Source organism: Corvus kubaryi, unplaced genomic scaffold (assembly GCF_017639235.1).
Source record: "Corvus kubaryi isolate FWS band 111438036 unplaced genomic scaffold, C.kubaryi_AGA036_p1.0 37236, whole genome shotgun sequence".
Lineage (NCBI taxonomy): Eukaryota > Metazoa > Chordata > Aves > Passeriformes > Corvidae > Corvus > Corvus kubaryi.
In genome coordinates, this window is record NW_024581067.1 from 1,775,806 (window position 1) to 1,798,617 (window position 22,812).

At 49.2% G+C, this 22,812-nt stretch overlaps 2 protein-coding genes and 1 long non-coding RNA gene across 5 annotated transcripts in view; 1 reads left to right on the plus strand and 2 right to left on the minus strand.

Annotated features, from left to right (window-relative positions):
• Positions 1-5,205: 5,205 nt before the first annotated feature.
• LOC121662176 lies at positions 5,206-6,229 on the minus strand. The gene is made up of 2 exons (XR_006015222.1): positions 6,146-6,229; positions 5,206-6,057 (listed from the first exon to the last, which is right to left on the minus strand). It is a non-coding gene; the product is annotated as an uncharacterized LOC121662176 (long non-coding RNA).
• A 550-nt stretch (positions 6,230-6,779) lies between these two features.
• Positions 6,780-8,609, plus strand: RPS23 (ribosomal protein S23). The gene is made up of 4 exons (XM_042023059.1): positions 6,780-6,871; positions 7,116-7,275; positions 8,083-8,203; positions 8,412-8,609. Exons 1-4 carry the CDS (start codon positions 6,868-6,870, stop codon positions 8,556-8,558), a joined length of 432 nt encoding a protein of 143 aa, XP_041878993.1. The 5' UTR covers positions 6,780-6,867; the 3' UTR covers positions 8,559-8,609.
• Positions 8,610-11,994: 3,385 nt separating this feature from the next.
• ATG10 (autophagy related 10) overlaps positions 11,995-22,812 on the minus strand; it is a 61,241-nt gene continuing 50,423 nt past the window's right edge. For 2 of the 3 annotated variants that reach the window (XM_042023061.1, XM_042023060.1), the window contains 3 exons: positions 14,925-15,022; positions 14,534-14,653; positions 11,995-14,161 (listed from right to left, as the gene is read on the minus strand). In XM_042023061.1, coding sequence (XP_041878995.1) covers positions 14,149-14,161; positions 14,534-14,653; positions 14,925-15,022 — 231 coding nt within the window. In that variant the 3' untranslated portion in view covers positions 11,995-14,148. Of the gene's footprint in view, positions 14,162-14,533; positions 14,654-14,924; positions 15,045-22,812 lie in introns of those variants that run through there. The other variant, XM_042023065.1, reaches the window with a different exon arrangement.

Below are 22,812 nucleotides of genomic sequence, written 5' to 3' on the forward strand. Positions count from 1 at the left end.
CCAGCCCCATCCCCGCTCAATTCCTGCCCCAGCCCCGCTCCAGCCCCAGCCCCGCTCCAGCCCCGCTCCATCCCTGCCCCAGACCCATCCCCGCTCAATTCCTGCTCCATCCCCGCTCCAGCCCCGCTCCATCCCCGCTCCATGCCCATCCCCGCTCCAGCCCCGCTCGATTCCTGCTCAATTCCTGCCCCATCCCCGCTCCACGCCCATCCCCGCTCCAGCCCCATCCCCGCTCCAGCCCCGCTCAACTCCTGCCCCATCCCCATCCCCGCTCAATTCCTCTCCCAGCCCCGCTCCAGCCCCGCTCCATCCCTGCTCCAGCCCCGCTCCATCCCCGCTCAAGCCGCTGTCCCTGTGCCCCCCGCACCTGCCGGATCCCTCCTGCAGCAGTGATCACTTGGTCTCGGAAATTGTACCGGGTGAGAGCTGCTTGCTAAGGGGGAAGCAGGAATTAGATCAGACGGGCTCTAAAATCACGCCGAGGTTCACTTCTTATCTGTACTTAACCCTAACCTTAGAGGGAGGTGAGGGTGATGTTTATAAGCAGCTCTGGAATTTCTCCTTCTGTTCACAGCAAGAATTGCCTGTATTTTGAACTCTTATAATACCTCCTGTCATCTATATATTATATAGATGAGACAGATATATGTGTGTTATATATCTTGACTCTACAGATGTGAAAGCAAGACACTGCAAGCCTCAGAGCCAAATATTTGGAAGCAGTTTCCTTTCTTCAGCATGAATTCGGTTTGTGTGTGTACAGCTTTCTGCATCAATTGTTTTGGTGCTTTGAATTCAAAGATTACTGAATGGTTTGGGTAGGAAGGGATCTTAAAAGTCACCCAGTGCCACCCCTGCCATGGCAGGGACACCTCCCACTGTCCCAGGCTGCTCCCAGCCCCAGTGTCCAGCCTGGCCTTGGACACTCCAGGGATCCAGGGGCAGCCCCAGCTGCTCTGGGCACCCTGTGCCAGGGCCTGCCCACCCTCACAGGGAACAATTCCTGCCCAATCTCCCATCCAGCCCTGCCCTCTGGCACTGGGGAGCTCTAGGCCAGGCCACAGGTGTGGAATGCCCACGGAATCACAGTGTCTGTGTTTCTGGGCTGCCAGATCGAGACACCAAAGCCCACACACATCACTGTGAATACGGGGGGTTGGCTCTGGGTTGTCCTCAAGAGGTTTGTGGGTCACACACAGTGGTACCCCTGAGAATCATGGAGCCATAGAATGGTTTGGGCAGAAAGGGACCTTAAAGATCATCCAGTCCCAAAACCCTTAAACACCAGGCAGGACACAGCCATGCACCAATTTATAGGCATCAGACACCTACTCCTGTCCTGCTACCTGCTGCTGTGACCATCAGTGAAGCTTCACTCTGCTGATTAACAGCTCCTGCCTGTTGCATTCCAGATATTACAGAAGGATTGGGGCTTTAGCATTGCAACCATTAAAAAGGATTTGCCATCTTAATTCATTTCTCCTTCTGGGATGCAGAGAGTATCTGCTCGTCTTAGAAATCCCCCAACAGCTTGTCCTCTGTAGAACAGCTTCTATCCAATTTAAGGAGGAGTAAAGATACTTATGTGAGAATCCCAGATTGAAAAATGAGATGAGGGAACGTAGGATTAAGCAAAAACCACTTGAAAATAACCCCTGAATTTTCTGAGAAGCACCAGGAACGCATGATGCTAAGCCTAGAACAATTACACCAGCACAGACACATGGCTCAGGTAGAAAACTTAAGCAGCCCTGGGAAGGGACGGAAGCACCACAGACTCTTCTAAGCAGTGTGAGGTCACTAATGTCACTCCTGAGTCACTCAGCCCTCCTGAGTCCTAACTAAGTGGAGGGAAAGGCACAGAGAGGCTTTCTGATGGTGCCTTGAGATTTGATCCATGTGCACCCATTTCCCAAGCATTCCTCACCCACTCGGGAACAAAAGCTAAGAAATATAAAATCTCTGAAATACAAACCAGCATGGCCCAAAAGAATGAAAAAATGTGTCCTTTGAGGGCAGAGAAAGTGGAAGAAAGTAGCATAAACAGACGACCCAGAAAACACCAAACTGTGAACATAGGTTAAACCAGAACAAATCAGTGCAAATATCCTGACTTCCCCAGTGTATATTAATGCCACGGGTGCTGATAGTAAATCACTAATCAGCAGTCACCCAAAATAATGGTGAAGCAAAGAGCAAGAAGAAAAGTCTTTCCTCACCCCTTGAATCTTGCTGATAATAACAGCAATTCAACATTTCTTAAAAATGCTGCTTTTTAAGGAGGTTCCAGCATAAACAAATACACTTGGTACCTAACAAGAAATTAGATCCTCATTCTGGTGAAGAATGATGACAAAATCAGCATGTCTGCACTACTGGGCTTTAAAAGAAAGTCTGAGTAGAGCCTTGCATGCAGCAGTCCTGACAAGGACAGGGTTAGGGGAGCTCTTGTGATTCAGTTGCTCAGTTGCTGTTGTACTTTTGTCTGGTTTGTGAAGAAATCAACCAGGAAAAGCTTCATTTTTGAACTTTTTGTGGGCACAAAGGCCAGGAATGAACCACCTGCAGGGCAAAGTCAATGGGAAGTCAACAGAATCCCACAATCCCTGAGGTTGGAAAATCCCTCCCAGACCATCGAGTCCCAGCTCTGCCCAGTCCCCACCTTGTCCCCAGCCCAGAGCACCGAGTGCCACCTCCAGCCCTTCCTCGGACACCTCCAGGGATGGGCACTCCAAACCTCCCTGGGCAGCCCCTGCCAAGGCCTGAGCACCCTTTCCATGGGGAAATTCCTGCTGATGTCCACCCTGAGCCTCCCCTGGCCCAGCCTGAGGCTGTTTCCCCTTGTCCTGTTGTTTGCAGCCCACAGGATGGACTATGGTAGGCTAAAAGTGTCCAGCATTCCAAGTAAAAGGGTTAAATTGTTGTTTATCATCCTTTTCCCTCCCCCATTTGGAGATGAGGTGGTGATGATGATTGCTCCTGATACAGAAATCCTCCTTGGATGATCAGGCAGCAAGGTGCCACTTGTCCGCTCCCCATCTCCTACTGAGGCAGCCCAGACATTCCCACCCCCAGGAAGGAGACACTGCAGCTCTTACTGTACTTTAAACAATGCTTTTTTTTTTTTTTTTTTTTTATTTACCTGGCAGGAAAGGTAATTATATTCAGTTCAAGTCAGGCTCACAGTTCTGTCAGGGCTGTGAAGCAGTCAGAGTGACAGGTCAGACGTGGCACCCTGCCCATCCCCAGCATGTCACCGCTGTCCAGCCACCCTCTGTCACACAGAGTGACCACAGGGATGCTCATGCACACCCTGGGCTGGCAGCGGTGCTGCCTGGTGCTGCAGCAATTGTGCACACGCTGGGTTTGCCTGCCATAAAGATGGATAATTTCTCCCTGTGGCTGCGTCTCCCCGGGCGCACACAACACAGATCATTTCCAGCTGTTTGCAGTCACCTCCCAGGGCCACATCAGGTCACCACGAAGCTTCCTAAATTAACCAAAGTGTGAGGTGTCAGCCACTAACAGGTTTGACCACTGAACACAACAGTCCATCCTTTCACTCTAATACATGGTTGTTGTTCTGATTCGCAGCGCACTGACAAAGCTGCAGAAGCATGGACAGAAAACTGGCCTTTAAATACAGAAAAATCTTGTCTCAGTTCCAACACAATCCTCCCTCTGGGAAACTAATCAGGCCAAAAAGCCTTTCTGTGTCCTTCTGGGATGGGATGCAAAAATTAATCCTGTTACAGCTGTTTCCTGCTTCCCTGGGAGGGTGGGCAGGCCCTGGCACAGGGTGCCCAGAGCAGCTGGGGCTGCCCCTGGATCCCTGGCAGTGCCCAAGGCCAGGCTGGACACTGGGGCTTGGAGCAGCCTGGGACAGTGGGAGGTGTCCCTGCCCATGGCAGGGGTGGCGCTGGATGGGCTTCTGGCTTCCATCCAACCCAAAACAGTCTGGGATTCTGGGATTACCTTCTGGTCCCTGTGCCCTTCCCCACATCCCCAAAGGATCCCATCCCTGAGAAATCCCCATGCAGACTCCAGGCCTACCTCCACCTTCAGGGAAGGGTCGGGGGGGAAACTACCCCAAAAAACCCCACAGAAAGCCCAGTGTGTGTCACAGCCCAGCTGTCCCCAGTTGTGCAGCGCTGCAGGATGCCTGGCATCAGAGATCAGATTATACTGGGAGTTTTAGGATAAGTGGTGGGATTTTGGGTGGATTTGTCTGCTTGGCCAACCGAGACATTTAATTTTAGAAGTGCTTATCTGGCAGCACTGGTGCTCTCCAAAGACAACAGCTGCCCACAGTGCCCTGAGGGCTGTGCCCAGGGGAGCTCCTGTGAAAGGAAGGAGTCCCAGACTCTCTGTGGGTCCCAGAATCACAGAATGGTTTGGGTTGGACACTCATGGTCACCCTGCTACCACCCCCTGCCATGGGACACCTTCCAGGGACACGCCTTGAGGCCACCTGTGCCTGCAGACCTCTCACTCATTAGCCTTAATTGGCTTTATTCTTATTTGTTGTCAACTAAAACAGTTGTTCTTAACTCTTACTACTGACTGTATTTCAGTTATTAAACTATTCTTATCTGTACCCATTTTTGGTACAATTCCCCTTCAGGAGAGGGATGGGAATGAGGAAGAGGCTGTGTAGTGTTCAGCAGCAATCTGGGGTTAAGCCATGACATATTGGATCAAAGAAAACCCCAGCACTAATTTTGGAGAATGTGGTGAAATTAAGAAAAGCTGTCTTAACAGAAGTGTCCCAAAGTCCTAGTGTAGTTTAAAAAGAAAGAGCAAACCCCAAAGCAGCTTCATGGCAAACCACCTCTTTCCCACATCTTGACCTCTTAATGAGTATTTGTCCAATAATGCCAGTTTGTTACAGTACATTTATGTTATATTCACCAATTGCCATCCTAGCCAGCTTTTAAGTATTCCTAATTCCTAATACACCTAACACTGTAAAGCAAAGCTGCAGCACTTTCACAAGACAAACTTCCCTGGTTTTAAAATTATCAAACAGAAACTGCATTCCAACATTGGAACTGCATCTTCAAGAGCTGCTTTTTATAATCTTAATGTTTTCTCCTCAAAGTCTTAGTGGGGCTTATGGTTTTCGCTTGACATTGGTTGAGGTTTCTTTTGCGGACGCAGGTTGGGTTCTTATAATATTTAAAATTTTTTTATTACTTATTCTACAAAGACTGAATGTAAAACTAGCCCTACATAAACACACAAAGTGTGCATTTTCTACTTAAGCCGTGAGCACAGGCTGTGTTAAGAAATACGTGTTTATATGTAATTACTGCCTCTTCAGAGTCATTCCCAAAAGGGAAGGGAGCGTTCATGATTTGGATTGATGCAGTTTGGCAGCGTGGACTGAGGCAGCTTTCAAAACTGGGAAGTACAAGCTTGTTTGTGTTACAGGGCTTCGCTGTGTGCAGATCTGCTCGCAGGCAGCGCAGTAACTCAAGTCACAATGCCCCTGGATCCTTGGAAAATGCTCCAGGCCACGTTGGACAGAGCTTGGAGCAGCCTGGGGTAGTGGAAGGTGTCCCTGTCCATGGCAGGGGTGGCACGGGACGGAGTTTAAGGTGCCTTCCAACTCAAACCATTCCATGATTCCATGGAAAGCTCGAAGTAAGAATGACAGAGTCATCTAGGTTGGAAAAGATCCATAAAACCAATGAGTCCAACCATCCCCCCAGCACGGCCAAGGCCACCACGGCCCCGTGTCCCCAGGTGCCACATCCACACAGCTCTGAAACCCCTCCAGGGATGGGGACCCCACCCCTGCCCTGGGCAGCTGTGCCAGGGCTGGACAGCCCTTTCTGTGAAGGAATTTCCCCAATATACACCCGGAGCCTCTCCTGCTGCACCTTCAGGCCATTTTCTCTTGACCTGTTGCTTCTTCCTGGGGATAAGATCCGAATCCCACCTCAGGACAGGCTCCTTCCAGGCAGAAATCCTGGCTCAAGCCCCACCAGGCCTCCTGGGCACGGTCCTCGCCCAGCCCAAACGCCTTCCGTCCGCGGGACTCGAACCCAGGACCTGCGGGACTCGAACCCAGGACCTGCGGGACTCGAACCCAGGACCTGCGGGACTCGAACCCAGGACCTGCGGGACTCGAACCCAGGACCTGCGGGACTCGAACCGTCCATGCCAGGGATGCCGAGAGGCCTCCGTGCAAACACGGGCCCGCTCGAATAAACAAACCCTGCACTTTTACCTGTCACTGACAATAACCAGATGATCTTTCCTCGGCGGTTCTGCACACCAGTAAAATATCCAGGAGCTCCTCTGCGTGGGCTGGGCAGCCTGGTGTGATGGGAAAGGCCCCCAGACTCAGCCACCAGGCATCAGCTCGTCCCTGTGGCCAGGTGAGGGTGAAAAGAGCTGGGGCGCTAAAAGCTGTGAGATTGATTAGCGTGCGTAGAAAGCTTTTTGGGAACGGGTGTAACGCTGTTGGAATGTAAAAACACACCCGTGTAACAAATGGTATATAATCTACAGAAGTGAGCACCCCGGTGATTGGAAGAGAGGCCCCCGATGCCCGTGGTGCTGTAATAAGCCGAGGTCGGTTTTCTAAGTCCAACTTTGATGCCAAAGTTTTCCTTCTCGGTTTTTCTCTGAAGCCGGGACTCGAACCCGCGGCCCGGCAGCTGCCTGGGGTCCTGGCTGCGCCGCCCTGCCGGGACTCGAACCGCGGCCTCCGTGCTCGTCGGGCTGCCCCTCGTGGTGCCGGTCGGTATTTTGGTCAGGCGCGGCGCGGCCAGCCCCGCGGGTCCTGGCGGGCGCGGCTATAGGCGGCGGGCGCGGCCTGTCCGCCCTCTTTTCTCGCTCGGCAGCCGCGCGGAGAAGATGGGTGAGCGCCGCGCCTGACCGCGCCGGGGCCGGGAGTGGGGCTGGGGCTGCGGGATCCCCGGCGGTGCCCGCGGCGCTCCGCAGGCGCTGTCCGCCCGCCCGCAGCCGGCTCGGTGCCGTGCAGGCAACGCTGCGGGCGGTGAGGCCGCGTCCGCCATTACCCGCCGCATGTCCGCCATGGCCTCACGCTTCCTTCCCCTCACGGCTCCTTCCCCCCCTCACCCCCGTCTCGTCTCGCCCCGCAGGGAAGTGCCGAGGCCTCCGCACCGCTCGGAAGCTGCGCAGCCACCGCCGGGACCAGAAGTGGCACGACAAGCAGTACAAGAAGGCGCACCTGGGCACGGCGCTGAAGGCCAACCCCTTCGGGGGCGCTTCCCACGCCAAGGGCATCGTGCTGGAGAAAGTGTGGGTGCTCCCTCCGGGCTGGATGGGGTCTCAGAGCCCCCGAATACGGAGGAACAGGGATTGGGGGTGCTTTTATTCCTCCCCCAAGAGCTAGGGGAAAAAATGCAGGAATTTCTTCCAGAATTGGGGAAAAAAAACCAAAGATCTTGGACAAAAATTAGTGAAAAACTAAAAAGGGAGGGGTTGGCACAAATTATGGCAAAATTAGAAACATGTGGGGTTATTTCGAAAATTAAGGAAAACGGGGATTTTGGGCAAGTCTTGGCGAAAACAAATTTCTTGTAAAAGTAGGAAAAATAGGGAACTTCAGTCAAAAATAAGGGAAAAGGCAAGGGGGTTTTTTGCAATGGTTATAATAAGGGCGTTAGGCACAAATGAAAGGAAAATTGTGTTTGTATGTCCTAGGTCCTACCTACTTCTGCCTTTTTTCCCTCTCTTTAATAATTTATAAATTTCACTGGGATGCTGCCAAGGCTCTGTTTTTTGGACACGGTTTCTGTGATTTGGGTTGTTGGGGAATTTTTGTCTTCTGGTTTTTGTTAGCATTTTACTGAGTTATTCTGGAGATGATTTAAGTTTCTGTTTGGCTTTGGAAGTGGTATTTTATGTATTCATGTATAAATCTGCATTAATATATACCATGTAATACTGATTGAATATTAATTCAGCACTTTTAAACAGCTCACAGGTGTTGAAGTACAGGTAGAGTTTACACTGAATACAAGGTAAAACAGCTAATTGTGGGTGATAATTGATGACCCTCCTGGTTCTCCACACTGATCTCTGTGCTGGTGGTTTCCCTTGCAGTGGCGTTGAAGCCAAGCAGCCCAACTCTGCCATCAGGAAATGCGTCAGGGTCCAGCTCATTAAGAACGGAAAAAAAATCACAGCTTTTGTCCCCAACGATGGGTGCCTGAACTTCATCGAGGTAATTGTCAAGAAGCCTCAAATGTTGTGAGGAAAAGGTGTGAATAGCAGATTTATTCTGTTGGTGCTGATTCAGTCTGTTAAGGGGTTTGTGTGCATGGATTTTGGCCAGCACCCTCGGTGTTCCCAGGCTGTCTGGGGCAGGGTGGGAGGTGCTCAGTGCCCGGTTTGTGCCCGCGTTTGGGGCTCACAGCCCGTTCCTGTCACAGGAGAACGACGAGGTGCTGGTGGCCGGCTTCGGGCGCAAGGGCCACGCTGTGGGCGACATCCCGGGCGTGCGCTTCAAGGTGGTCAAGGTGGCCAACGTGTCCCTGCTGGCCCTCTACAAGGGGAAGAAGGAGAGACCCAGGTCGTAAATGCCTCACCAGTGTGACAAGATCGCCAATAAAATTTTTGGTTTAAAAGGAGTGCTGTGCTCGTTATTCAGGGGGTGCTGGAGGAGGAGAGGGGGTGGTCTCAAAAATCTTCCCGTAGAAACTGAAGTAATGTTTCTTCCTAGATCTGGCCAAAGAAACAGCCCAAACTGTAATGTTCTTCTGGGACTATTAATCAGGAATCAAAACATCCCCTCAGGGGAGTGGAAGCTGCATGAATTTTAATGCATAACTGTAAAAAAAAGCCTTCTTCACATCAGAAATGGTCACTGGAAGTGGTGGAAATGGTGTTTGTGGCAGCAGTTCTGGCCTCTGGTGTGAGCACAGAACTCCCCAGCTTTGTGCCCTGAAGGGATTATTGAACCATCAGCCCAAAGAGTTTCACCTGGTGTTCAGTACAAATTAACTAGTTATTTTGGGGTGAGTCTGCCCAATTTGAGGATACCGGTTTTAGTACACTGACTTACGTGTCTCTGAGTTTTCTACCTGATTAGCCCAAAGAAAAATACAGAGTTATTCAGAGGCTTCCTTAGTGAAGTAAAACCTCAAAATGTTTACTTAGCAGAAGCCAGAGTGTGAACACTTCCCTCACTACAACTGCAGCTCATCTGCGTGGTGAGGGAATGGCTCTGCTGCAAATAATTCATATATTTATATAGAAATTGATGCGGAATTCAATAATTTATATGACAGTGGAGTAGGAATCTAAGAACACGTTGAGAATGTCTCCCGAGGTTCGTGTGGTAGAACCGGGGAAGGCAGAAGGGCAGGGGACTGTCTCCCCTCGCGCTTCTGCATCTTCAAATTCCAAAGGAGGAAGACTCAGCGGGCGCTGGAGCAGCTCCCGGCCGGGCGCTGTCGTGAGGCCGCGTCGCCACCAGATGTCGCGACAGGAGCGGGGAGGGGGACAGCTGAGAGGGAAATGCTCGAGCCGAAAGCTTGTGTGGGCTTTGACAAAGGAAACGGGGACACTCGGCCCAACGGGGCTCCAGAGCAGCAGGAGAGCAGCCCCGGGCTGGGGAGGGGCAGGTGGAGAAGCGCTGGGGGCTGTGGGGGAGACCTGGGACTCCAAACCCCCTGAGCTGGGACCCCAAACCCCCTGTGCTGGGACCCCAAACCCCCTGAGCTGGGACCCCAAACCCCCTGAGCTGGGACCCCAAACCCTCTGTGCTGGAACCCCAAATCCCCTGAGCTGAACCCCAAACCCCCTGAGCTGGGACCCCAAACCCCCTGAGCTGGGACACCAAACCCCCTGTGCTGGGACCCCAAACCCCCTGAGCTGGGAGCCCAAACCCCCTGAGCTGAACCCCAAACCCCCTGTGCTGGGACCCCAAACCCCCTGTGCTGGAACCCCAAACCCCCTGAGCTGAACCTCAAACCCCCTGAGCTGGGACCCCAAACCCCCTGAGCTGGGACCCCAAACCCCCTGAGCTGGGCTGGGCCCCAGCGTGGGCAGCAGGGCAGGGGGGATTCTGCCCCTCTGCCCCCTCAGCTGAGCCCCCACCTGCAGAGCTGCCCCAGCCCTGGGCCCAGCTCAGGAAGGAGCTGGAGCTGCTGCAGCCAGGCCAGGGCAGGCACCAGGATGAGCAGAGGGATGGAGCAGCTCTGCTGGGAGGAAAGGCTGCCAGAGCTGGGCTTGTTCAGCCTGCAGAGGAGAAGCTCTGGGCTGACCTCACTGGGGCCTTGCAGGGCCTGAAGGAGCTGCAGGAAACCTGGAGAGAGACAATTGCCAAGGGCTGGAGGGACAGGACACAGGGAATGGCTTCCCAGTGCCAGAGGGCAGGGCTGGATGGGAGATTGGGCAGGAATTGTTCCCTGGCAGGGTGGGCAGGCCCTGGCACAGGGTGCCCAGAGCAGCTGGGGCTGCCCCTGCATCCCTGGAGTGCCCAAGGCCAGGCTGGACATTGGGGCTGGGAGCAGCCTGGGACAGTGGGACGTGTCCCTGCCATGGCAGGGGTGGCACTGGATGGGCTGTAAGTCCCTTCCCATTCCAGCCATCCTGTGATTCTGTGATTGTGCCAGTGCCCAGGAATAGCTTGTTTTACCTGGACACTGCAGAAAGAACTCAGAGAAAGATGACCTGAGCTAAATATCACCACCAAGTCAATATTAGAGGGGTTTTAAGCCTAATAAATATGTGTTACATACCCCAAAATCCTCCAAAACAGAGGGGAATCCACGGCTGGCCATGTTTCCACCTCATCACCAACACACAATTAGTATTTTCTGTTATTAAAGCAGTTGACCAACCATCTGACACCAGCAATACCGTTATTCAAGACTGAATAACGACGCTGCTACAGGAGATGTTGTTTTCTAACACACTTGAGAACTGTGTTAAGAGGCTGCTCTGTAAATCCATTCTCTGTTCAAACACAGCAGTGAAATCCTCTCTCGCCTTAAGGTGAATTTGTCTTCAGGAGGTGACAGCTACGACGAGCTCTCAAGTGGGGAACTGAAAGCTTCCTCGTGGTGCAGGGTTTTTTAAGATTTTAATGAAATCCAGGAGATAACAACATGTGTGACACCTTCCTAATCCTGCGCACTCAATACAGGGTTACTTTTGCAGCTCTAAGCTTCAGGTACGTATTTTTTTTATTCTAGGGGGTAAGAACTTATCACTAAAAAAATGCACTAAATTCCTTGAAACACTTTTAAAAGCCTACATGTTACTAAAAATAGGTATAAATACCCATACACACGCTGTTCTCTAGAAGAGAGTATTTTTGAGGAAATAATTGTAACTTCACCATTCAGAGGGAAGAGCAATCGTCCTTCCTTTGTGCTGGAACTGAATCTGTATGTGTGCAAAATAAATACAGATGTCCAGACTCGTGAAACCATCATCATCATAGCAAACGGGGCAGGGGGGGAAGTTATTGAGAAAGTCTCACTGAAATTCATGGTGCTGCAGCAAGAATTGATCCTGATTACTTCTCTGTACTTAGCTGTAATTAAGTATCTCCAAAGGAATGTTCCTGTTATTAACCAATGCCAGGCAACCTCAAATCTCCTCGTAGGGGGTTAAATTCTTACCTGGTCATGCTGACACAAATGAGGGATTATGTACGTGGCTACCAACTGCATTCCACAGAAAAACACATTTTTTGGCTGAGGTGAACTCATAAAATTACTTCCTCTTGATGATGCTGGCAACCCAGGGCAGGTATGAGACTGTTCCCCTACAAGAAGTCCCCAGAAGTAAAGAACCTCCCTCAATGTGTCTTCCCAGATTACCAAAGATGAACAACTGAGCAAATTCACAAATCTAAACTGGAAATTTTCTCCTTGGTAGGATGCAAGACTTCAGATAACGCATGTAGACAAAACCCAGGCTCAGATCTAAGGATCTTCAACAGGTTCACTACATAATGAATCACAACATAAAATATAATCACAAAATAGTGCCACAATTCACTTGATTTAAAAAAACATATACGTATGATTTTTGTACATAAAAATTCTTTAAGATAAAGTCATTAAGGTATAAATATAAATGAGAAACTGGGTGCCTACCTCCCACCCCAGCCATTAAAAAGGAGATATCCAAACAGGCTTATTTATCTCCTTGGTCCCAAATATTTATGTTACCCTGTATTTGTTCCTGTATCTAACCCCCGTGTATTTGTACTAACCGAGCTGAATTTTGGTGTTCCAGGCAAATTTCAGGGAAACATGGATACTGATGATGACACTGCACTGTCACCTCGTTGTTTGTGGTGTTAGGAGGTTCAGAGTCGTGGCAGGGCAGCGAATGCTCTGTTTGCTCTCCCATTTCACGGTCCTCATCATCAGCCCCTGTCTGAGGCACTGAGGAGGGGTTTGGAGGGACCTTTTCAGCAGGGAGGAAGCAAGGCAGAGACAGCTCCAGAATCTGGGAGCAGCTGGAGTGCCCAGCCAAGGGAATGTGTGGCTGTAGGATACCCCAGTGACCCCCGGGACAGGACTGTGACAACGGCCTGGGGCTGTCCCTGACAGGAAATCCTGAGCGCAGTACAGTCTGCAGGACCCTGTTCAAGTAATCCTCCTCCTTGTTTACAAATGCTAAATTAAGGTAGAAAGTAATGGATGTTGAGAATTTTCCCATGTCAAATAAAAATATTTATTCCCCTTTACATATAAATTCCACATTTTGAGGGCTGAGTGCTTCTACTCTTCTGTTTCAGGGTATGACAAGTGAAGATCACAGAACAAAGGTGAACATTTAACAGCTCTTAAACCTGCTGTTACCTCTTTCTGTTGGTTTTTCCTACTGTGTAAGTCTCACTTAAATTTAAAAATGGGCTGTGGATGCAATTATCAAGCATGTCTTACCAAAAGTGTCAAAAAATCAATGTAGCTGTGGGCCATATTTTGTAAATCTTACACAGAAGAAACGGCTTTTCAGGTTGTTATGACCCTGAACAAAATGAATTATGTGCTTTCATTATTAATTCCAAATGACTGGCAAACAAACTCTGCACCAATGGAATGTGAAGGACTGCACTCTGTATTCCATGTCCACCAATGACAAGTAATGGAAGGTAAAAACATCATCTGAAAAACCAGAATCTGGATGCATTTCACACGGATGTGGCACGCACTGGACTCTGTGTGCAACTGACAACTGCTGAATGTACAAAGTGAAATCTGTGGTTCCATCTCAGCTGCTCAGACTCTGTTTTATACTGCTAATAAAATGGGATTGGGAGAGAAGCCAGGATGGGTGGTGGGGAAGTTCCTTGTAATCTGGCTGTCGGTGGCAGCACCACCAGGCAATTCCCCAAAAATCAACAGCTGTCAGGGGAGGCTACAGAAGCAGTGCAGGGTAGGGAGCAAACCTGTGAACAACCACAAGTACAATGAGAAACACTAATTGGGAACAGCAGCAGCTCCCACGGGGCACAGATTCCCTCGCAGGCAGCGGAGCATGGCAGAGCCAGATGTTCCCCACGGCTGCTCCAGGCACCTGAGCTCCAGAGCTGGACGTGCTCTCTCAGCTGCAGACTCCAAGGGCTCTGTTTGTCACAGTCCCGACCCCGTTTGCTCCCTGATGCGTGCCGTGCCTGGGATATTCCCGGGATGAGGATGTTCTGTGGGGTGGAGAACACGGGGGTGGGCCCTCACCAGGCTCTGCTGGAGAAGGTGGTTCCCAGGTGAAGCAGTCTCAGCCCATACTCTGACTGCCACAAGCTCACACCACATCCCACAAGCATTTCTCTGTGTTTATATTGCATTTTCTGCCCCACAGACGGTGCAGATTTTCTAAAGATAGGTTCAGTAGATGCAGCAGCTCGGCTCTGGTTCGTGCATCTGTGTGCAGCCTCACCAAGGGCACAGGCACAGCAGGCAGGACATGAGCCACTTCAAGGGCCAGTGCAGTCACAAGGGGGTCAGGGCTGGGTGGTGCTGGGGAGGCATTACCACAACTGCAGCCAACTCCCACCATCATCAGTGCTGAGTTCTGGCCAGAGAAAGGGCCATGAGCAATCATTTCCACACTGCCATGGCTGACCAGCCAGGAAGGATCCTTCACCTTCATCCCCAGGGAAGTCTGCAGCAGCTTCATCACAGTCTAACCACCACCAGTCCTTCAGCTCTGGGCTCTGGAGAAGTGACAGCAAACACCAAAAAGGGATGACATTAAAATCCTTGCAGCAGTTATGCCAGACCCCAAACCCTGAGCTGGGGGAACCAACAGAAAACACTTCTCCACACCTTGAGAGAGACCCCAGGACATCAGGGACCCTCTGGACCAATGAAGGGTGTCAGCAATGGGCTGAGCCCCTCTCTCTCTGCACAAATTTTCATTGCAAAGCAAGTGAGGCAGCAAGGCAGACAGGTAACAAAAACAGGGAAAGGTGAGTCTCAGATGAACTGAACCACGAGCTTCAAAGGAGGAGGTAATGGTTCTGCCAGTTCCCCATCTGATCTTTGTAAAAGGAGGATGGGAGAGGAAAGGCTTCCTTTTCTCTTACCTTTCAACCGAGTCAGTGTCTGTGCTCTGCTCGGGTGCCAGCTTTGCGTAACTCAGAGGCAGATTCAGGCCCACAACTGGGCCTACAGTACTGAGCCACAGTATGATGTAATTTGTGTGTCTAGGGGGAAAAAAAAGACAAAAAAAGAGCCATAAACATATTATCCTGGCTTTTTCTGAACTGCAGACAGACTCAACAGTCACAACTTCAGATGGGGCTATTCCTTCATTCTTCCTATAGCAAATATATTTTAATGTTCAGGTCTGAAGTGACAATACAGAAATCTCATTCTGCTTGGACCAAGGAAGTAGTTTTGGCCATTTCCACACTGCAGCTGATTGACTTCACCTGCATTGCACAAAGCTTTGCAAGGCCCAGCAGTGCCCCTCACCTGTGGTGTTTCTGTGAGCTACCCAGCACAGCAGAGATGAATTCATTGGTTCGGCAGGGGTGCAGAACAAAGAAAGGCTGCCCGAGGATGGGGTGCTCCTAAGGGGGAACAGAAGTTGCTCTGTTACGGAAGGAAAGAACAGAAAACTCATCACATGCATTTGGAAAAGACAAGGCAAGGTGCAATCAGCCCCTGATGCAACTTTTCTCACTTCCAAATCTTAGCTCACATTGCTCTTCCTATGACAGTCATGACAAATTAATATATACTGTATATATTACACATCATTCATGCATATTGTCTCTTAAAAGGGAAGCAAGACCAGGAACCAGGCTATTGGCACTATATTAGTTAAAATCTAATGGTTTGAGAAAGTATCTCAAAGTTACAGTACCAGCATTAACCTGGCTGCAGAGCGGCAAAGCTACTGTGTAAACCAAAGTCTCATCAAATGTAACACATACACCCATCCCCTCAGGAGAAAAGGTCTCCAGCAACCCTGAGCCCTGGTATCTTCTCAGGCTGGTGCTGGGAGATACACGTGGTTCAGTTTGGAGAGGGAGCAAGAAGGGAGAAGGAAGTGCTCCCAAGGTGGCTTTAACTTCCACTACGTGGCATATCCTCGTTTTAGGCTAAAAAGAGTCTTAAAGCAGTTGTTCTCCAAGAAGCCCAGTCAAAACTGTCCTGAGGAAGAACAGAAACTCGTGTTTTGACTGCTGAGCTTGGAGTCAGACACAGTCCCTGCCACAGGGCTGGCTCTGCTGTTTCTCGCCCCGTCACTGTGGACATGGCACGGCTGCACACTCAGCCCAGGGCTCCACAAAGCTTTCATGTGATCCACATCATTTCATGTGATGAGCAGGACAAATGTTCTATCTCAGAGCCACAGCAGTGATCCCATCAGCTCCTGCACAGGACCAGCATCTCCCGCCGCCTTGGCGTGTCCCAGGGAAAGGATTTTCCTTCAGTGCTGCCCAGGCCACCAGCACAAGCAAACCCCAGCTCATCCCCACACACGAGGAGCAGGGAATGCCACACTGGTGCTCTGGCAGGGATGTCCCCTGTCCAGGCTGGCACAGCTGCAGCCGGACCCCTGAGCTTTGAGGGGTTGCCTCAGCTCGGGCTGAACTGCTGTCATGGAAGAGAAGGAGCTCACAAAGGCTTCCTGATACCCAGGAAAAACTCCTCCTGCAAGCAAGAAACACAGCCTGGAAAACCAACCAGAAAAGCCTAGAAACAAACCCCGAATCCTGCCATCTTCAGCAGGTAGCACGTGTTCAATGCTATTAACTATTGAACAGGGGCTCTCACAGCTGAAGGACACTTGGTTCTGATGCTGAAAATGTTCTCATGAGGATCAATCACTTCATGTCTAAGAGAACTTGAAAAAACTTCCAGAAGTGTCAGAACATACAAAAGAGTGTTCAGAAAGCTTTGTTTCACACTGCAAACAGGTAACTTGCATAAGAATGCTACCATACGCTGTTGTTAAAAGTGAATTGATGCACTTTTTCTTTGAGAAAAAGTAGTATTTTGAGTTAAAATCCCCTTTTCATATCTGCTAGCTCAAATTCACTTAGGCCTCCAAATGATTCCATAAAACACATGGATTGTGACAATGGTATTCCTTAAAGATAGCTAAAAAACATGTATAGTTAAAATAAAGAATATTTAAGTAAGGAAAGGTAACAAAAAAAAGTAAATTGTGCAAAAATTTCAGCCACCTCCCTTAAACAGGAGAAGAATGCAAGAGGCAGCACACTCCCAGAAAGAAGAGAGAAGTAACCTGGGTTTAAGTGACTTAGCTATTTGAACACGGCATGAAGATAATTCCCAAAGCTGAATATTCAGCCTGAAGTTATTCCCAACCATCCTGACCCCCAGTATTTCATTCTGCCCTGCAGGTCTTGCTTCAGGAGAACACCAGCGAGTGACACACGGAGGCCAGACCTGGTTTTTTAAAATAGCTTATTAGCTTTACATTCTACATCTTTCTTCTTTTAGTCCTTCCCCTTCTTACAGCATGACAACAGAGTGACACTGAAACCATTCCCAAACTCAGAAATTCCATGCTACTCAAAAGACAGGAACATGTCACACACTGACAGGAAAGCCACAAAAGTACAAGAGATCACAAGAAATCCTGAGCCAAGAGCCATTAAGGAGCAGCCTTTAAAAAGGAAAAAGGCTGAGGTGGGGAGGAGAAGCTTGTGGAGCATCAGGGAAAACACTCTGAGAGCATCAGCTGTGATTCAGTCAAAATCCTGCCTTCCAAATCCTGTACACAATGGCATCCCTGTGAGGCTCTGATGTACACTCAAGGTTAAACCACTGACACAGCAGCTCTGAGGAGGAAGCACGGGGATGCTGCCAATAAAAATGCAGGAGTTATCAAAACCCTGGATGATTTCAGAATTGCTAATGGGCTACAGAGCCTCTCCCTGCCAGGCTCCAGCCCGGGGCTGGCCCAGGAGCCCCCCTGCCCTGAGAGAGGGTGGAGTGTCTGCAGTGGGATGAACCCCAAGTCCTTCTCAAACACTGTCAGAAGTGTGAAAATAAACAAAAGTCTGTGCTGCATCAGCTTCATTAGCATTGGTTCAGTATCTGCTGCAGTCCCTGGCAGAATGATGACACTCCACATGCACTGAAATGCATCCTGAGCAAAATATTAGGGCAGCAATACTACCCTTCATCTATGCTGGTCAGTGCCAGTTACGCCAAAAATATAAAGTCCTACTGGGACTTCATGAAAAAAAAAAACCCAAACCAGTACAAACAATATATAAGAATCATCCCAACTTCTAGTTTACAATTAATCTTTTTCCAGTCAGTCATGCACCAGAGCAGTGTGAGAGTTTCAAGCCAATTCCCACAAGCACTCACTGGCATTGTACTGCAAGAACCCATTTGCAGGTTGCCCACAACTCTTCTGGGCAGTAAAGCTCTGACACACAGTTCATTTGAAATCAACAGCATTATTTTCTTGGATCTGTCTATGATTTTGGATCTATCTACCTATGAGGCTGATTTATAGCACTGCCTGTTCAGCACCATACACTGGAATCCTTCACACATCTGCATATCCCTCTGAGTCTGACGCAGCTGGGATGGGAAAGGAATACTTCCACTGGCAGGAACCAGCTCCATTGAATTTGGAATCTCAAAATGTTGCTTCATTTATTTTCTGTAGGAAGACCTCTCTCCCAGGTGACCTCAGAAAAAGATGTGTGAGGATGTTCTGTGCCTGATGCTGTAGCTGCTGCTTCAACTCCTTCCATCAAAAAACATGGAAGAGAGAGATGGAGGAAAGACATGAAATGTTTCAGGGGGTAGTCTGAAAATGGATGAGAGTCCTGGAATGGTTTGGGTTGGAAGGGACTTACAGCCCATCCAGTGCCATCCCTGCCATGGGCAGGGACACCTCCCACTGTCCCAGGCTGCTCCCAGCCCCAATGTCCAGCCTGGCCTTGGGCACTGCCAGGGATCCAGGGGCAGCCCCAGCTGCTCTGGGCACCCTGGGCCAGGGCCTGCCCACCCTGCCAGGGAACAATTCCTGCCCAAGATCCCATCCAGCCCTGCCCTCTGGCACTGGGAAGCCATTCCCTGTGTCCTGAAGCTGGTTTGCTCAGGAGTGCCGCCCCAGGCTGAGTTTGAGCGAGCGCTGGCAGCACACAGCTCGCTGCTCATTGTCTGTGCAGGTACAGCCCTCCCTGCACAGGTGCTGAGCTGGGAAATATCACAACACAGATCTGAGCAGTGGCAGAGACTGGGCAGCTCCCAAGCACAAGTATAATTACGACTAAACTTCCGTCACATTGGATTAAGTCATTTTATCAAGCAGTCTCCATGTCGGATTTAAACCAAAAATAAACATTACTTCAGATAACGAGTAATTGTCTGTAGGTTTCTGTACTGTGCTCTGCTGCTCTCCTCCCCAGCCAGCAGGAATTTTGTTGTCAGTGTATCTCTTGTAACAGCACCATTTATTTTCTCTGTCATAACTGGAGCTCTTCCAGAGGTAATGGCTTCTATTTTCTCCAGTGCTACATTAAACTGCCTTCAAGCATCCATCACAACATTTATGGTCTCTCCATTGATGATAGTGCAGGGGATTTGTGCCTGAAACTGCCTCTTCTCTGACCTGGTTTGCATGATGTTGCTTTGCAAAAATAAATTCACTCAGGGGTGTCAAAGATTTCATGCAGGATCCTACCAGCAAACACCACAGCCAGTGCCAATTGATTCCGGACATCTTCCCAGCGGCATCCAAAACCCCAGTCACCAGGTCAGAAAAAGAAGGCAGAATTAATAAAATATGTCCCACATAATCTCTTCCATTTAGGAAAAGGAAATAGTGATGCAATTAATAAAGAGCATACAAGTTTTTCCCTTCCTCACAGTTTTTGACCACATTCACTGAAACAAAAGGCTGGGTTCAAGTAGAAATTCTTCACTCAAGCTCATAACACAAGTAATTTACGTTCTTGATTTCATGGTCTATCTTCTTTTTCATTCCTTATTTTTATACACGTCAATAATAACTTGCTTGTTAATGGAATCCAACTCTACACATTCAGAAAGAAGGCAGGAAGATTTCTCTCTTCAGACTGACCCCCAGTCCCACAACCAGAACAGTAACTGCACACATGGAACTTCGAACGTGTGGAACTTGAGGTCAAGGGGATTTTCCTCTAACAATGGAATTACTACGATGGAAACTCTATTACTATGGAATCACTATGCTGCAAGTGCAACGTTAAGGAACTGTAATCATACAGGGAACTTTTATAATCCTGACAGAACGTGTAAATCACAGTAATAAAGCTGTTGGTAGCACAGTAATTGTACAGGGCTTCTCCATCCTACTGACTTAGGGTTACACTGAATATTGGGAACGAATTTCCCTGGCAGGGTGGGCAGGCCCTGGCACAGGGTGCCCAGAGCAGCTGGGGCTGCCCCTGGATCCCTGGCAGTGTCCAAGGCCAGGCTGGACATTGGGGCTGGGAGCAGCCTGGGACAGTGGAAGGTGTCCCTGCCACGGCAAGAGTGGGATGGGATGAACTTTCAGGTCCTTCCCTCCCAAAGCAGCCTGGGATTCTGTTACCTCGGACAGATAATGTATTTATGGTCACTGACTTCAACTCACACCCAGAAGCCGAGTCACCCTACTGGCACAACTGAGACAAGTTTCCCTGACTTTGCCATAAACAACAGAAACCCCACCAAATGCAGAAGCTGAAGATGGAACAACCTGCCCTGCCTGCGACAGGTGCTGAGGAGTGACCAGGCAAGGGCCACTGCCACAGCTCTCCTGCTTTTCTCAGACAGTCAAAGCTGATCTGCACTGGCACCGAGCAAGGGAAAGCACGAAGGGGCCCTGATGAGACAAAGAAGTGCAAACTAGCACCAAAAAGCAGATTTCTGTGGTTACTGAGCCTCTTTTTGTCAGAAGAGGCAGCAGAGTGGTTCCATTTGCACTCCAGCTCTTTGCAGACGAGCAGTTGCAGTTGCCCCAGTGATTTAACATCCCTGTTCCCCGTGTGCTCCCAAAGACACGCAACCAACTTCCGTGACAATTTTGTATTAATACTTTTACTACTTCCAACACCACGCAGCCAATTAAGCTGGATCCTGTCCTTCTTTCATCAAACACAAAGTGCAAACCAAAAAGGCAATTAAATGGCTCCGTTTTTCTGAGGAAAGCAGAGATGCCTTGGCAAATCCTACAACACAGAAATATAAGGACACTTAACACAGCCAGAATTCCTTTGAGATGAACCACGCCTACCACTTTGCATCTGCTGTTTCAAATCCATCATGGATCCCAACGAAGGTGCCTTCCAAACCAAACCATTCTGTGATTCTGTAATTCATATTTTATGCCCCAATTCTGCCTGATTCTAGAATATTTACAGCTTTGAAGAGGTGGTGATTATTTTTTACGTTCTGTGACTTTATTGTTTTTTTAAATAGCTAACACAAGATCCCTGAAAGGCAGGAGAGGTAATGCAGGACAAGCAAAACAGTAATCAAGAATAGCCAACACTGCTGATCTATAATTATATATTTTATATATATATATAATAAGGTTTGAATTATTAATTTTAAGAACAGGAGGAATCAAAGCAGTAGGTGACACCCAGGCATGTTTCTAAAGCTTAACAAGCTTCTTTTAAGGCTTTAAAGCTTCTCACAAGCACGTAACTTATGCATTTAGGGTTTTTCAAGAAAACTTTATACTTAAAAATTGGCAGGTCCATAGTTACATTGTCAAGAAATGGCATCTCAGCCACTTTCCTAAGAAAATAAACAGATGATTCTTCTACCATGCTTGCCAAAAGTAGATTAATTCAGTTGTCACCATTTTTGTTATGTAGCATATAGTCTTAATTAATTACTATTTAAAATCTGTTCTTAAGTTATGAGATTCATCTAAGGTGCAAAACTGAACGATCCAACAAGCTGTGGAAGTATGGAAAAGACACTGGAGACAGATTTCCTACCCTGATTAAAAAATGATAAGCGGGGGGGGGGGGGGGAAACAAAACCCATACTGCCATTTGACAGAAGTGGCCTGGAAGGGTTCATCCCATAATCCCAGGCATTCCAGAGGGTGCTCCAGCAGTGCCTCCTGCCTCCCCCAGCAGCAGGCTGGGAGAGCACAGGCCTGGGCTCCCTCTGTGGCTCACTCCCCCTGCACTGCTCCAGCAGATCTGCACCAAGGGCAGTGGAGGACACACTCCTGCCAGGTAATTTTGCACCCATTTATGGACAAGTGGCCTCATGGATTTGTCTAAATGGTTTTGAACTGCTGACACCACCCGTTGCCACCACTCAAGAGCGCAGGTGCTTAGGTATAAACCCCTTTCTGTTAGCACAGATACCCAACTTCCATTCCAGTGGCACTTAAAATGCTTTTTTTTATTATTAGAGTAAGAATAAAATATGGTTTCCAATGCCTTGTGGGCACTCCAGTGGCCTTTCAAACGGACCTGAGTGTGCCATATATGATCCTCACCCCTTTCATATTGTGCAATCAGCGTTGATGTGTAATTTAGGATTTTTCCATTCGGGGGGAATGTTCAGTAGACAGATTCATTCCAGAGGTCATGGTGGGGGGAAGACAGAACACCAACCAACCTCAGCTTACAAGGAGAAATGCCAGACCAGGCAGGCAACGTGCTCTTACAACTTACTCCACAAATCTCTGCTTGGGAAGCTCTCTGGAAGCAGAACCACTGATAGATAAATTATCTGTAAATGCAATGCACGGAACTGAAACAGATTTTCCACAGAAGAAAATAATCAAGAGAATCAATACTATTACATTGTAATTTGTTCTGTTAATTATGAATCAGCGTGGAAAATATTACTGAATCTTTATTTCAGAATAACTCAAGTAACAATAGTAGTGGGACTTGAAAGTCTGTCCTGAATTATGCCCAAGAAATTGGCAGGGATCCTCATACTGCTTTTATCTCTACATGAAAATCATTATAGAAGCCTGGAATGGTTTGGGTTGGAAGGGACTTACAGCCCATCCAGCGCCACCCCTGCCATGGCAGGGACACGTCCCACTGTCCCAGGCTGCTCCCAGCCCCAATGTCCAGCCTGGCCTTGGACACTCCAGGGATCCAGGGGCAGCCCCAGCTGCTCTGGGCACCCTGTGCCAGGGCCTGCCCACCCTGCCAGGGAACAATTCCTGCCCAAGATCCCATCCAGCCCTGCCCTCTGGCACTGGGAAGCCATTCCCTGTGTCCTGTCCCTCCAGCCCTTGGCAATTGTCTCTCTCCAGGTTTCCTGCAGCTCCTTCAGGCCCTGCAAGGCCCCAGTGAGGTCAGCCCAGAGCTTCTCCTCTGCAGGCTGAACAAGCCCAGCTCTGGCAGCC

Excerpts from the sequence above, each read along its gene's own strand:
- RPS23 (XM_042023059.1), top strand. Across the intron at positions 7,276-8,082 it reads GGCATCGTGCTGGAGAAAGT|TGGCGTTGAAGCCAAGCAGC; the intron begins GTGGGTGCTCCC and ends TTTCCCTTGCAG. Across the intron at positions 8,204-8,411 it reads GGTGCCTGAACTTCATCGAG|GAGAACGACGAGGTGCTGGT; the intron begins GTAATTGTCAAG and ends TTCCTGTCACAG.